General features: G+C 41.7%; 1 protein-coding gene and 1 long non-coding RNA gene across 2 annotated transcripts; one reads left to right on the top strand and one right to left on the bottom strand.

The window, feature by feature from the left end:
- Positions 1-5,956: 5,956 nt before the first annotated feature.
- On the bottom strand, positions 5,957-7,894 carry LOC143896077 (uncharacterized). Its single transcript, XR_013256551.1, has 2 exons — positions 7,282-7,894; positions 5,957-6,106 (listed from the first exon to the last, which is right to left on the bottom strand). It is a non-coding gene; the product is annotated as an uncharacterized LOC143896077 (long non-coding RNA).
- Positions 7,895-10,083: 2,189 nt separating this feature from the next.
- LOC143896089 (uncharacterized) lies at positions 10,084-11,554 on the top strand. Its single transcript, XM_077403641.1, has one exon. The coding sequence runs from the start codon at positions 10,508-10,510 to the stop codon at positions 11,552-11,554; it is 1,047 nt and encodes a 348-aa protein (XP_077259767.1). The 5' UTR covers positions 10,084-10,507.
- The last annotated feature ends 1,408 nt before the right edge of the window (positions 11,555-12,962 follow it).

Here is a 12,962-nt window from a genome sequence, read left to right as displayed (position 1 = left end):
TTTACCTCCTCCCAGCATTCCCTTGCCAGCTCCCCTCCCTTTCCCTCCTCCAATTTTTTCTCATACCCCCATGCTCTCATAACCGCCCTTCCTCTTAGTTTCTCCCTTTGTAACTCCTCCCTAATCATATATCCCGGTATACATCTTTCCACTCCCAACACCCACCTTAAATATCTTTCCTGTAATCTCTCTATTTCCCCTCTTTCCCTCCACCCCCATATTTCCACTCCGTAACTTATCACCGTCCATATCAACTTATCAAACAACCATATTCTCCTACCCCAATCCCCCCCAAACCTCCTCTTTCCGATCCCCCATACTTGTCCCAGCAACGCCGCCCCTCTCCTCGTCCTCTCTTTTACATGTTCATCCTGCCTCCCATTAAATTTTACTACATATCCCAAGTAGCAGAATTTTCTCACCTCCTCTATTATCCTACCCTTCCACCTCCAACTCACCTTTTTCCATCTTCCTCTCCCTTTTCTGCATCTTATTATCTTCGTTTTTTCACTGTTCAATACCAATCCTTTTCTGTCCAAATACCCCTCCAGTTTTCCTATCATTCCTTTCATATCTTCCTCATTCTCCGCTAACATCGCTATATCGTCTGCATAAGCCAGTGTATATATCTTTCTCCCTCCCAGCTTTATTCCACCCCAGCCCCCTTTTTTCAGTTCATCGTCAATGTCCGCCAGCAGCAAGGTGAACAGAATCGGACTTAACGGACACCCTTGTCTGACTCCCCTTCCTGTCCAAAATCTCTCTCCCATCTCTTCCCCCACCCTTACTCTGCATATCGTCTCCCCCAGCAGTTCTTTAGCAGCACCTCTCCACCAAGCCCTCTCTTACTCCCCTTTTTCTCATGGCTTCCACTAGAATCCTCCTGTCCACCGAGTCAAAAACTGCTTTTAAGTCCACGAACATCACCACCATCTTCCCTTTCTTTCCATTTACTTGCCTGTTTATCAGGTGATTCAATACGTAAATGTTGTCCGTGGTCCCAACCCCTCTTCTAAACCCTGTCTGACTCGGTGGCAGCAAGCCCTTCTCTTCAACCTCCTTCCTCAACCTTTCCGCCAGTACGGCAGCATACACTTTGTATGCCGTTTGTGCTAACGTCACCCCTCTGTAGTCCCCCACTCTTTCCCCCTCCCCCTTTTTTCCTATAGGCACTATAATTCCCTCCCTCCAATCTTCCGGCCACCCCTCTCCTTTCCACACTCTATTGCACACTTCCCATAGCCATTCTTTTACTACCTCCCCTCCAAACTTCCAAACCTCATTCGGAATTCCATCACTTCCCAACGCTTTTCTCTCTCTAAGCTTCTTCACTACCTCCCACACCTCTTCTCTCCTTATCTCCTCTTCCTTCTCCCTCCTTTCCCCTTTTCTTGTTCCCATCACCACCCTCCCATTCACTCCTCCCAACAACTCTTTAAAGTACCCATCCCATTCCTGCATACTAATTCCCTCATTCACCCTCCTTCTCCTTTTTCTCTCCCTGTTTACCACCTTCCATACCTGCCCCTCCGTCCTGACCTCCTTTACTTCCTCTTCCCATTTCTCCACTTCTCTTTTTTTCTTCCTTTCACATAGCTTCTTGTATCGCTGTTTTTCCTCCCTGTAACTGTCCCCCTCTCCTCCTTCCCTTCTCCATTTCCTTAACATGTTGCCAACTCTCTTTTTTCCCTCCCTACATTCCTCATCCCACCAGCCCCTTCCTCCGCTTTTTTTGCCCCTTCCATTCACTTCCCTTAATACCTCCCTTATCCTCCCCTTCAACCTCTGCCACTCTTCCTCCACTCCCCCTCCTCGAGCTTGCCTGTCCCCCATTAACTCTCTAAATTTTTTCCTGCCCTCTTCTGACCAGTCCCCTCTCCCACTTCCGCTCCTTCCCCCCTTCCCCTTATCCATACCTTCCTCCCACCCTTCCACCCACGCTGTCACTGGCTGATGGTCTGAATCGACCTTCTCTTCTACCACCACCCGTTCTACCCTTTCCCTTGTCCTCCTGTCCCCTAACACGTAGTCAATCACCGACTCCCCTCTTCCCCCTGTATACGTCCATTCTCCTTCTTCATCACCTCTTATTCCTCCGTTAAAAATCGCCCACCCACGTTCCCCCAGAAATCTACACAGCTTTTTTCCTTCCCCATTTACTTTGCCATCCTTCGATCTCCTCTCTCCTTCCCCCATCTCTTCTTCTCCCTCTTCCACGAACCCTCCTTCCTTACCGGTCCTTGCGTTAAAATCCCCTCCTATCAGCACTCTCACTCCCCTCTCAATCTCCTCCACCCATTCTTTCAGGTCTTCCAACTTCCGGTCCATATCCTTATTTATATATACTCCCACTACCCTCCACCACTCTTTTCCAAGTTTCACTTTTATCGATACTATCCCTTCCTTATTTTTTTTCGTCTTCTTTCTTTCCATCTTGATCCCTGCCCTCACCCCTACTATCATTCCTCCTATCGCCCTTCCCTTCCGGCTCTTCCTCCCTGCTCTCTGCACTTCCCATACGTAGCCTCTTGGCATTTTTTCTTTTATCCTTTCCCACCCCTTACCGTCCACCCACGTTTCGCATAACACCATTACGTCCCAATCCTCCAGCCTTTTCCAAAACTCTTTATCTTTATTTGTTAGCCCCGCCACATTCCAAAAGGCCACCTTATAAATACTGCTTCCCCCCCTCTCCCTCTCCTCTCTCCCTCCTCTCCCTCTTCCTCTCCCACTCTTCCACCCAGTTCCTCTCTCTTATCCTTCTCAATTTCTGCTCCTCTTTCTTTCCCCCTACCCGTTCCCTCTCCCTCCTCTATTCCCCCTGCCTTTGCTCTTCCTCTCTTTCATTTTCTTTTCCTTTCCCTTGCCCTTCCTCCCAGCACCTCTCTCTGCCATTCCTAAGCATACCTCTAACCTCATCCCACACCCACCATTCCCCCTCTATCCATACTCTTCCCATCCCTATCCGTACCTTTTTACCCTCTCCTCTTGCCTTCCATGCCACTTGGTTTATCTTCCATTTTATCCTTCTTTCCTCCCATGTCAAGTCTTCGTCTATCCACGTATTTTCGCCTCTCAGTTTCCACTTATTTCTCATTATTTTCGCCTTCTCTTCTTCACTTCCCACTTTCACCACTGCCATACCCCCCTTTTCTCTTCTCCCCGCCTCTATTTTTCTAATCTCCTCTATCTTCACCTCCACGCCTAACTTTTTCATCACCTCCGCCACTCCCCCCTTTATTCCTCCCGCATCTTCCTTCACTCCTTTTATCAGAATGTTTCTTCTCCTTTCTCCCCTCTCCTTTACTTCGTACCTCCTTTCCAGCCTTTCCACCCTCTCCTTCCAATCAGCCTCTCCCCTCCCCTCCTCCCTCGGCCCTCCTCCGCTTTCCTCTCTACCTCTTCCTCCTGGTGGCGTTCTCACCGTTTTGTTGCTTCTCTTCGAGAAGTCTTCGTCCTCTTCCCCCCCCGCGCCCTCTTCCTTCTTTATTTTATCCCTCTTTCTCTTAAACATCTCCTCTATACTTCCTTTCCTCTTGGAAAGCTCATCTATATTCCCCGTACTTCCGCGTCTCTCTTTCCCCAACCTATCCTCAAAATGCGCCATCTATCCTCTACTCTACGGCCGTACTACTTCCCGGCGTTATGCCGAAGTCCCCAGAATTCCCTAGCCTTTCACTCTCGCGCTCTCTATCCTTCCCCTTCTACGCTCGTCTCTCTAACCTCAACCTTCCCAATTCTCCTTCGCCTCCACGGACTCTCCTCCCTTATCCTCCGCGCTGCCTCCACTCTCCTACCTTCCCTTTCCCTCACCGAGCTCACCTCTCACTCTCCACGCTCTCTCACTCGCTCTATCTCTCACACTCGCACCTCGCTTTTCGCTCGCACAAATCGCCAACTCACACCTAACCAACCGGAAACGGAAGTCCTAGTAGTGCCACTATGGCAAGGCATTTTATTGTTAAATAAAACTTTTTAAATTTTAAAATTTTTTTGTTAAGTAAAATGCCTTACCATCGTGTTATTCTATTAAGTAATATTTAAAATATGTTATATCTATTAATATAATTAGTATAATCAGTTATATGAGTAAAGGTAAATTGTCAGTATTTTGTAATAAATAACACAAATTCTACTCTCAAAGTTAGCATTTATTTTCTAAATCCAAGTCCAAATTTAAATCTTATGCTAGGTCTACAATGCGAGTCGTAAAGTCGTGAGTCTTAAGAATTGACCAATCACAATTGAATTTGAGGAGAATAATCGACTGTGATTGGTCAATTCTTAAGGCTATTCTACAATTGCGTAAGCGTGGTCGTAAGTGGTTGTAAGAGTGTTGTACGGCGTGGTTGTAGAGCGGTACTGCGGTTGTAAAGCGTGTTATGGAAGATGGTTGAACTTCATCTTTCACGACTACGCCAGATGTGAACGTAAGAGCCAACCAATCAGAGTGCTGTTACGCGTCATCACGCCGCGCGCTGCCATAATTGTTTTTGTCGAAACAGTAAATACACGTGATCCCGAACCGAAGACCGCTATAAAGATCTCAAGAGTCAAGTTATAACATTCTTTCTCGGCATCCGAAAGTATTCTTTTTTTCTATTGTAATGTTTTTGGTACGTGTTCATCATGGAATACGAGGAAAGTGCTCAGTACGAGGAAGATGAAACTTTTTTAAACTTATTATCGTGTAGAGAATTGATTGGGCTGGTGAGAAGCAACGAATTATTACGGAAAAAATTATTATAGATAAATTTTGTGTTTTGCTGATGTATTTACAAAATTTACAATAAACTAGAATGATTTATCAAAATGATTTTATATCAGCGGTGCACACGTACTTTTGTTGTTAAAATTTTGCAGCAAATATTGAGATGCAAGTATTTGCGACAATTTTTCGTCAAATAATTTTTAAAATAATTTTATTACAAAACTACGCAATTAGGCAGTTCTGTATTGGAAAAAATTAGAAGAAAAATAAAATAACGACTTTTTTACTTGCTATAGTTTCTACAGTCACTCTCTCAAATACGACAATATCAGAAATGTTAAATAAATGAGAATTAAACATATTATTACGAGAACACTTTGCAATATATATATATAAGTATGTATATATTATATATATATATATATATATATATATATATATATATATTATGACATATATGTGATATAACACACTTACATATAATATATTATAAAAATAAAACTTATTGTGAAATATTTTCGTATAATATGAACTAAAGTTTTATAACATTAAAAAAAGAACAAAAAACGGAGTGTTTAATCAACATTATTATCCATCTAATTTATAAATACATCAGGCTCTCAATATTTGCTGCAAAATTTTAACAACAAAAGTACGTGTGCACCGCTGATATAAAATCATTTTGATAAATCATTCTAGTTTATTGTCAATTTTCTAAATACATCAGCAAAACACAAAATTCATCTAGGTTTTCATTTATGTCTTGCATGTATGTTGAGATACTGCACCTCTCTGGCCACCTTCTAATGCATAGAGCACACAATATAATACCGACTTCATTGGTACTATTTAATATCTTATTGATGTTTACTGCTTTTCTATTATTAAATTTTGTAGTTTTGGAATTTTTAATTATAACTCATTTACATATAATTTATAAAATAGATATTATTTTCAAGTTACATCATATTTTAATCACAGAGAATATGACAGATATATTTATAGCATTATTTACTTTAATCTTACCATTGATAATAATGCCAAGGAGTTTGGTGTTGAAAATTTATAATTACTTCGACTGTATGTATAATTGTATATAAAATTGTATATAAAATCATTTTGATAATAAATCATTCAAGTTTATTGTGGATTTTCTAATAGCAAAACACAAAATTCATCTGTGTTTTCATTCATTTCCTGCATAACTAATTATAATGTATTGTCACGACTTTTTGCACTCCCGGACCGCTCCGGGACGTGAGCCGGATCAAAAGGACTTAGGAGAGCGGGATGGTTGGCCTCTCCAGTGATTTCCTCGCACCTCCGATACTCCACGAAATGTTCCGAATGTTGGGCGCCAGACGCGTACCTTCGCGTCCACGAAATCGCGAAAACCTAAACGAGACGCAAAACGAAGTGTGGAGGTGCGTGGAATCGGCTAGCTTGACCTAATCACGGGCGGGGTTAATGAAAGGCGGCGCGATACTCGGCGGGGTGACACGTTAATTTCATACTCAGTCAGATAACAAAGAATATAACATTTATTGAGTACTGGTTGTCGAGAAAATAACAACGTTTATCCATCCGGCTTCGATCAAACACAAGATAAATTCAATAAATAAATCAAGAATAGCCGGTGGCGGGGTGTCGAGATTCATTTAACTGAAATAATATTAATCCGGACGCGAGACACCCACGGAGTATTAATTGGGTCTCTAATAAACACGCTGAAGGTTCTATTCTCAAACAATTAATAATTCGAGTCGGAAATTATAACACGCAAGAATACTACACTTAACATTATTCACGAGAGTGAGGTTCAACGCAAAATGTCGCGAAATAATGGTACGTCACGCTTGGATTGCGTGAAAACCACGTCCGGAACCGTACGAAAACTCGGTCGCAATGATATCTTAACTTAACGCGAGATATTCGGCTCGGGCGCAACGGGGCGGCGCCGAATCATTCGACCAAGCAAGTCGCGATATCGCTAATAATGTTGGGCGCCAGGTGTGGAGAAGGCCACACCACCTTCGACTCGAAGTACGCGTCTAATAACCACGGAACGCCAGGAAGAACTACGCAAGTAACATCTAAACGCACGAAGCGTGTGAACGCCGGTAATTTCTTAACGCGAGTATAGGACGCAACGCAAGTAATACCGGACGCAAAGTTTCTCAACGCGAGAGCACAATTATCAACCCGTAATAACGAGATCCGAACACAAATCGATACGCTAACACCGACGCTCGGACACCAGAATTTCCCGACGCGAAGAAACGGTAACGCAATTGACGAACTACCGGCCCGTATGCGGCCGTACACCCAGGATCGCGAGGACAACGCAATATACTCGCGATATTGAACTCGTTAACGCCTATCGCGATCTCCAGGGATTCGCCACAACGCTTGTACCACGGTTCTGCGGCCACGATACCATCCCGAGGCCCTTTGCTCTCGTTATCGATCGCGAAATTACACCCAATCTTAACATACGTTATCCCGAGCGAGAGCGTGTACCGGAGGGCGGTGTCGTGGCTTTACATATCGCGATTTACGGGCAACCTCACCGGGGATACGCCTCCTCCTGGGCTCCTCGCCGTCGCCTTCCACCACGATCCTCGATCCTCCAGACAAATATCGAAATACCCGACTCGGGGTGGCTATCGCGTATCTTACGAAACGTATCTCGCCGACGGACGACCAGAGAGTGAAAACGCTAGACCCGCTCGATTGCGGAATCGATACGGTACCCCTTCCTGAGGGGCGCGCGAGCCAATCGGGCGCGAGCTTGCAAGCCCGCGGTGTCCCGGCGCAGTGCTGTCGATACGAGATCCTTCGGGGGCGTGCAACGGTCCCTCGGCGGCGTGCGACTCCTCAATTCTGTCCTTAGCAGCGGACGGAATTCGGTTCTCGCCGGTGTGCCTCCGGTTTGACCCTGGGGCGGTGATCAGTCACCCCGTAGGTCGATGTTTTGTGGAGATCATTTGCTGAAGCCGGGTGTTTACCCAAGCGCTTGGGGCCCCGCTATCGGCGGCCTCGTCCGTCGCTGCCGCACGTGCCGCCCGCCTGCTGCGTTGTTCTCGCCAGCCCGCGATCTCTGCTGCTTCCGCGTTTGCCACCCCTCCCGGGTTATCGATCGTCCTTGATTTCCTTCGCCAAGTACTCCCTCGAAGGTTTGCCGTGGTGTGGGGCCGGTGTGGGTGAGGTGCCGCGCGTATTACATTGCAAAAAAAAAGAAAGTAATCAGAATGCGGAAACGCGATTAAATACGACCCCTGGAGATCTCGCCGTTGCCTCCCTGGTCCGTCCCTGGGCGCGAAATTCCGCGTCTTGTGACGGCGGCGGGGCGCCGCGACGATGCGGCGAGCCGCAACGTCACAGTATGTAAAGAGTTACTGCGCATTTCTTGCACTTCTAATAATTTTTTTCCTTGTAATATAAATGAATGATGTAAAACATAATTCATTTTATTTGTATGAAAATAAATAGGCAAGCAACAAAAAAAAAACAAAAAAATTATTAGGAACTATATAGGAGATGGTTTATAATGCATTCAATGTACAAATCTTGATGGATGTTGTTCTACAAATTTTTAATGCAAATCAAGGACCTATTAAAAGATTCAAATCCATTTTAATTGCCAGTATGAAATCTACACATGTGTCACAAGATTTTGGGACGTATATAGAAAAAGCAATGACCGAAGCTACTAAATTTGCATCCAGACATTTAAAAAAAATTGAGCTTACTAATAAGAATGGATAAGCGATTATACTTGTTAAAAATTATTATATTATTAGCACAAGAAATACATATAATTGTAATAAAATCATATTTTTATCTCTATCTCTATATAAATGAATGTATGTGTTTGTCCGCTATGCAAATCTATACAGTTTTGAAATTAAATCAACCTAATTTGGTATACTATTTTATGATACTCTAACTTATTGTTAGACCGTAGACGTATTTTGAGAACCGCATCATTACCGATTTTTTGGGATATCGGTTCTAAAATATTCATAATGTCTGTCTGTCTGTCTGACTTACTGCGAACTACTCATTTATTAATGGATCGATTTACTGGAAACTGGTGCCAAAATTACTAATATATAACATTCTTACAGGTGGTGTGTACGTATGTTTGGACGTTATTCTTAAAAACTTATCAACCAAATCTTAAAGTATTATATATATGAAACAGGGGTAGAAAAACTAAGGAATATAATAGAATTCAACAAATTGTTAATAAAGGTGTTACCGATTTCTGTCTAAAAAAAATCTACGTGATTGCTCTTATATCCGTAAATTTGGGATATCGAGCTAATTTTTTTTATAGATAGAGTATCATTAAGAAGGTTGTTGATGAATTCGGTGAGGATCATGGGCGATGTAAAAAAGTTATTAAAAATATGTTTTTATGAATTATATATATATATATATATATATATATATATATATATATATATATATCATTATACATATTATATATAAGAAACCAGTTAGAATATGTTCCATACAAAAACTTTTCCTCCTCCGCGACCTGTTCCCCGACCTCTTCCCCGGCCTCTTAGTTGAGGTGTTGAAGGTGGTTGCAACGAGGGTGGCGGAGGTGGTTGCAATGAGGGTGGCGGAGGTGGTTGCAATGAGGGTGGCGGAGGTGGTTGCAATGAGGGTGGCGGTGGTGGCGGCGGCTGTTGTAGCCGTCGCTCGCGGCGGCGTTGGCGATACCGCCTTCTTCGCTCCGACTGAGGCAGCTGTACAAAAAATAATATGAATTATTATTTTATTATTTTAATTTTGATTATTATATTAGTTATATTAGTATAAAAAATGTTTCTACAAATTACTCACAGCTAGGCATTATAATGATGCATGTCGGTCTGGGCGGTAGACCGCGCACCGGGAGGCCGTAGATCGGTAGGCCGTGCACAGGTGGGCCGTGAACCGGTGGGCCGTGAACCGGTGGGCCGTGAATCGGTAAGCCGTGTGCAAGGAGACCGTGCGGCACGGCAATCTCATAATTCTCATTCGGCTGATTTGGCACGTGATCAACCGGCACGGGTAGTCCCGGGGCCGGTAGCGGTATTGCTGCAAACAAATGTTTCATATGTTGTATCAATATATGAAATACATACAAAATATTATATACGTACACTTGTATAAATATAAGTATATACCTATATCAAAAAATTGACAGGTTGAGGGTTAGGTTTATGGAAAATTCTAAATATCGTATGTAAATAATGCTTTACATTACATTTTATAAATTACATGTACTAAATATGTATTTAGTATGTACATATGTACATGTACATATATAATAATACATAATACATATATATAAATGAAAGAAACGATTACTCACCATGCTCTCGGTTCGCCATTACTCAACCAACAACAAACATAAAGGTAGTCGCGGTAGTCGCGCGACGCGCGACCAATCAAGAACTTTTATGTCGTCATTGGTTTGTGACTTATATATGTATATATTATATATATATATATATATATATATATATCTCTCTCGAGTATATTGTTTTTACTGCAGTCTGTTAGAGAACAGTACAGCGTACGCAGTGTTTTATTCTTAGCGCTTAGTTTTGTTATTATTGACTGTTGTTTGGAGTGTAATTTTATTAGTATTATTTATAGACATATGAAAAATTATATATAATACTCTCATTATGTCTAAATATACTTATATTCGGAAAATTCGGTCGGCAAAACGTATCTCTATGAAAAAGAGACTGCGTTTATCACGACAAATTTTGAATAAGAAGTCTTTCATCAATGAAGAAAGAATTATCGAGAGAAGATCGGAAGTTCCAGGTACGTGTAATCAATTACATGCATGCGTCGATGAGAGAAATGTTGATGATGACAATGTCGACATCGCAAACATTATCTTCTATGGATACATTTTTGCAATTTGTCGATGCATGCGTGACACAAAAATGTCAATCGATAGAAGATATTTTTAATGATAATGATTCAATGGGATCTCTATCAGACGTTCGTGAATATTGTATTACGAATGTGACGGAATGTGAAATCAAAGAATTCAGAATGCAAAACAGTATAATGGATGATATCGAAGATGTCGAAGACGTTGAAAACGTCCAAGATATCGAACATGTCGAAAACGTTGAAAACGTCCAAGATATCGCACATGTCGAAGACGTTGATAACATCCAAGATAATAACGCAGATGTCGAAGACATCAACGACGTCGAAGACGTTCATCAAGATATCGAAGACGTTGAAAATGTCGAAAATGTCGAAGATATTGAAAATTATGATTTGCATGTTGAACATGGGAACATTGACGCTGGAAGATTATGTTCTGCACAAATTGGTGGACGATGCTTCGTCGATTTCGGACATGTTTTTGCTGAATTGCAGAAACTGTCCGCTCACTGGATCAATGAATGTCGTTTCACTGATCTTGTCATAACTAAAATAAAGCGTGTCGGTCTGAAAATCAAATTTATTGTAGAATGTCGAATGTGTCACTACAGAAGTAGCTTTTGGAGTGAACCGACAGACGACAGAAAATTAGATGTCAATAGAGGTATCGTAGCCGGTACTATATTGACAGGGACTGGTCACAAGCAGCTCGAAGAACTTCTTGCTGCTGTGGATGTTACATGCATGAGTAATAAAACGTACATAAGTTTTCATAATGAAATGTCGGAAGCCTTTGCCGCCGCTGCGGAAGAAGAAATGCGCATGGCTGGAGAAGAGGAAAGACGTTTAGCAATTGAAAGAGGAGATGTTATTGATGGTGTTCCACATATACCCGTAATAACAGACGGCTCGTGGATGAAGAGATTTTAAGCGGTAGTTATGATTCTCCATCTGGAGCAGCTATTATTACGGGACATTATTCGCAAAAGTTTTATTTGTTGGCGTTAGAAATAAATATTGCGTTATTTGCGCAAGAGCAGCAAAACTTTCTGGAAAACCGAAAGAACATAAATGTTTTAAAAATTGGGGAAATAATCAAAGCTCAACAAGTATGGAAAGCGATATAATCCTCGAAGGCTTCCGGCTTAGCTTAGAAATGCATGGATTAATTTATGATAGATATATCGGTGACGGAGATAGTAATGTAGCAAAAAATTGAGAGATTTTCCACCGTACCCAAATATTGTTGTGGAGAAGATTGAATGCACGAATCATCTTCTCCGCAATCTGTGTAATAAAATTCGCGAAGCGGGTAGTAGTGGTGGTAGAAATATCGCAAAATTAAAAAAAATCGTTACGAACAGCGTGATGAAAATTCGTAACGCTGTAGTAAAGGCTATAACGTATCGCCGCAATAGTAAAGCATCCTGGAAGCAAAAAGTCGCAGATTTAATAACAGATTTACAAAATGTACTGAGCCATGTATTTGGTGAGCATAAAGATTGCGCTTCCCTTCAATATTTTTGTACTGGCGAACGAAAAGAAGGTGAAATAAATCTTGTGCCCCAATTGCAGAAGGCAGGGTTATTTTTAAAATTAGAAATTGCAATGAAACGCGTTATAGACAATGCTAATAGTTTATTATATCAATTTACTAGTAATTCTGTGGAAAGTTACAATGGAATTATTAGTAAATTTATTGGCGGTAAACGTATACATTTTGCGAGGAGAGGCTCTTATCACACGCGCGTGAAAGCTTCTGTAGTACAATTTAATAGTAGGAAAGCATTGAGTTCTACTTGTCGTGTAATGAATAAAGAACCACCTGCATGTACAAATGTTGTAGAAAATCAAAATATTAAAAAAATTGAGAATTATCAAGAACGCACACACGCGACGCGGCAAAAGAATTAGGTCTCTCTGTTCATACATCAAAATATTTTGCTAAAACATTTACGTCCGATAAAGATTACGGACCAAATGCGGAACGACCAGATATAGAAGGTTATATGTACAAACAGTTGAAATCTAATCATTATCGAATGCTAAAAGATCAGCAATGCAATAATGTTGTATTGGAATGTGCTACACGGGGTCAGCATGAAAACCCGATGTGGCACAACGTACGGCGAAATCTTCTCACTGCTTCAAACTTTGCCAAAGTTTTGTAGTAGAAGAGAAACAACTTCGTGTCAAAATCTTGTTAAAGCAATTTTGTACCCTCCTCAATTGACGAATGTGGCTGTTGAGTGGGGTAAAAAAAAAAGAAATAGTGGCACGAGAGCAATTGCAGGTGGAGTTGGAAATAAAAATTAATGATTGTGGAATATTTATTGAT

The sequence above is a fragment of the Temnothorax americanus genome, unplaced genomic scaffold (assembly GCF_048541705.1).
Source record: "Temnothorax americanus isolate GAGA-0224 unplaced genomic scaffold, ASM4854170v1 Scaffold179, whole genome shotgun sequence".
Classification (NCBI taxonomy): domain Eukaryota; kingdom Metazoa; phylum Arthropoda; class Insecta; order Hymenoptera; family Formicidae; genus Temnothorax; species Temnothorax americanus.
This window is presented reverse-complemented; position numbering and strand designations above follow the sequence as displayed.

What these genes read in the sequence shown, in the direction of transcription:
- LOC143896089 (XM_077403641.1), top strand. Translation starts at nt 10,508, where the DNA reads ATGAAGAAAGAATTATCGAGAGAAGATCGGAAGTTCCAGGTACGTGTA.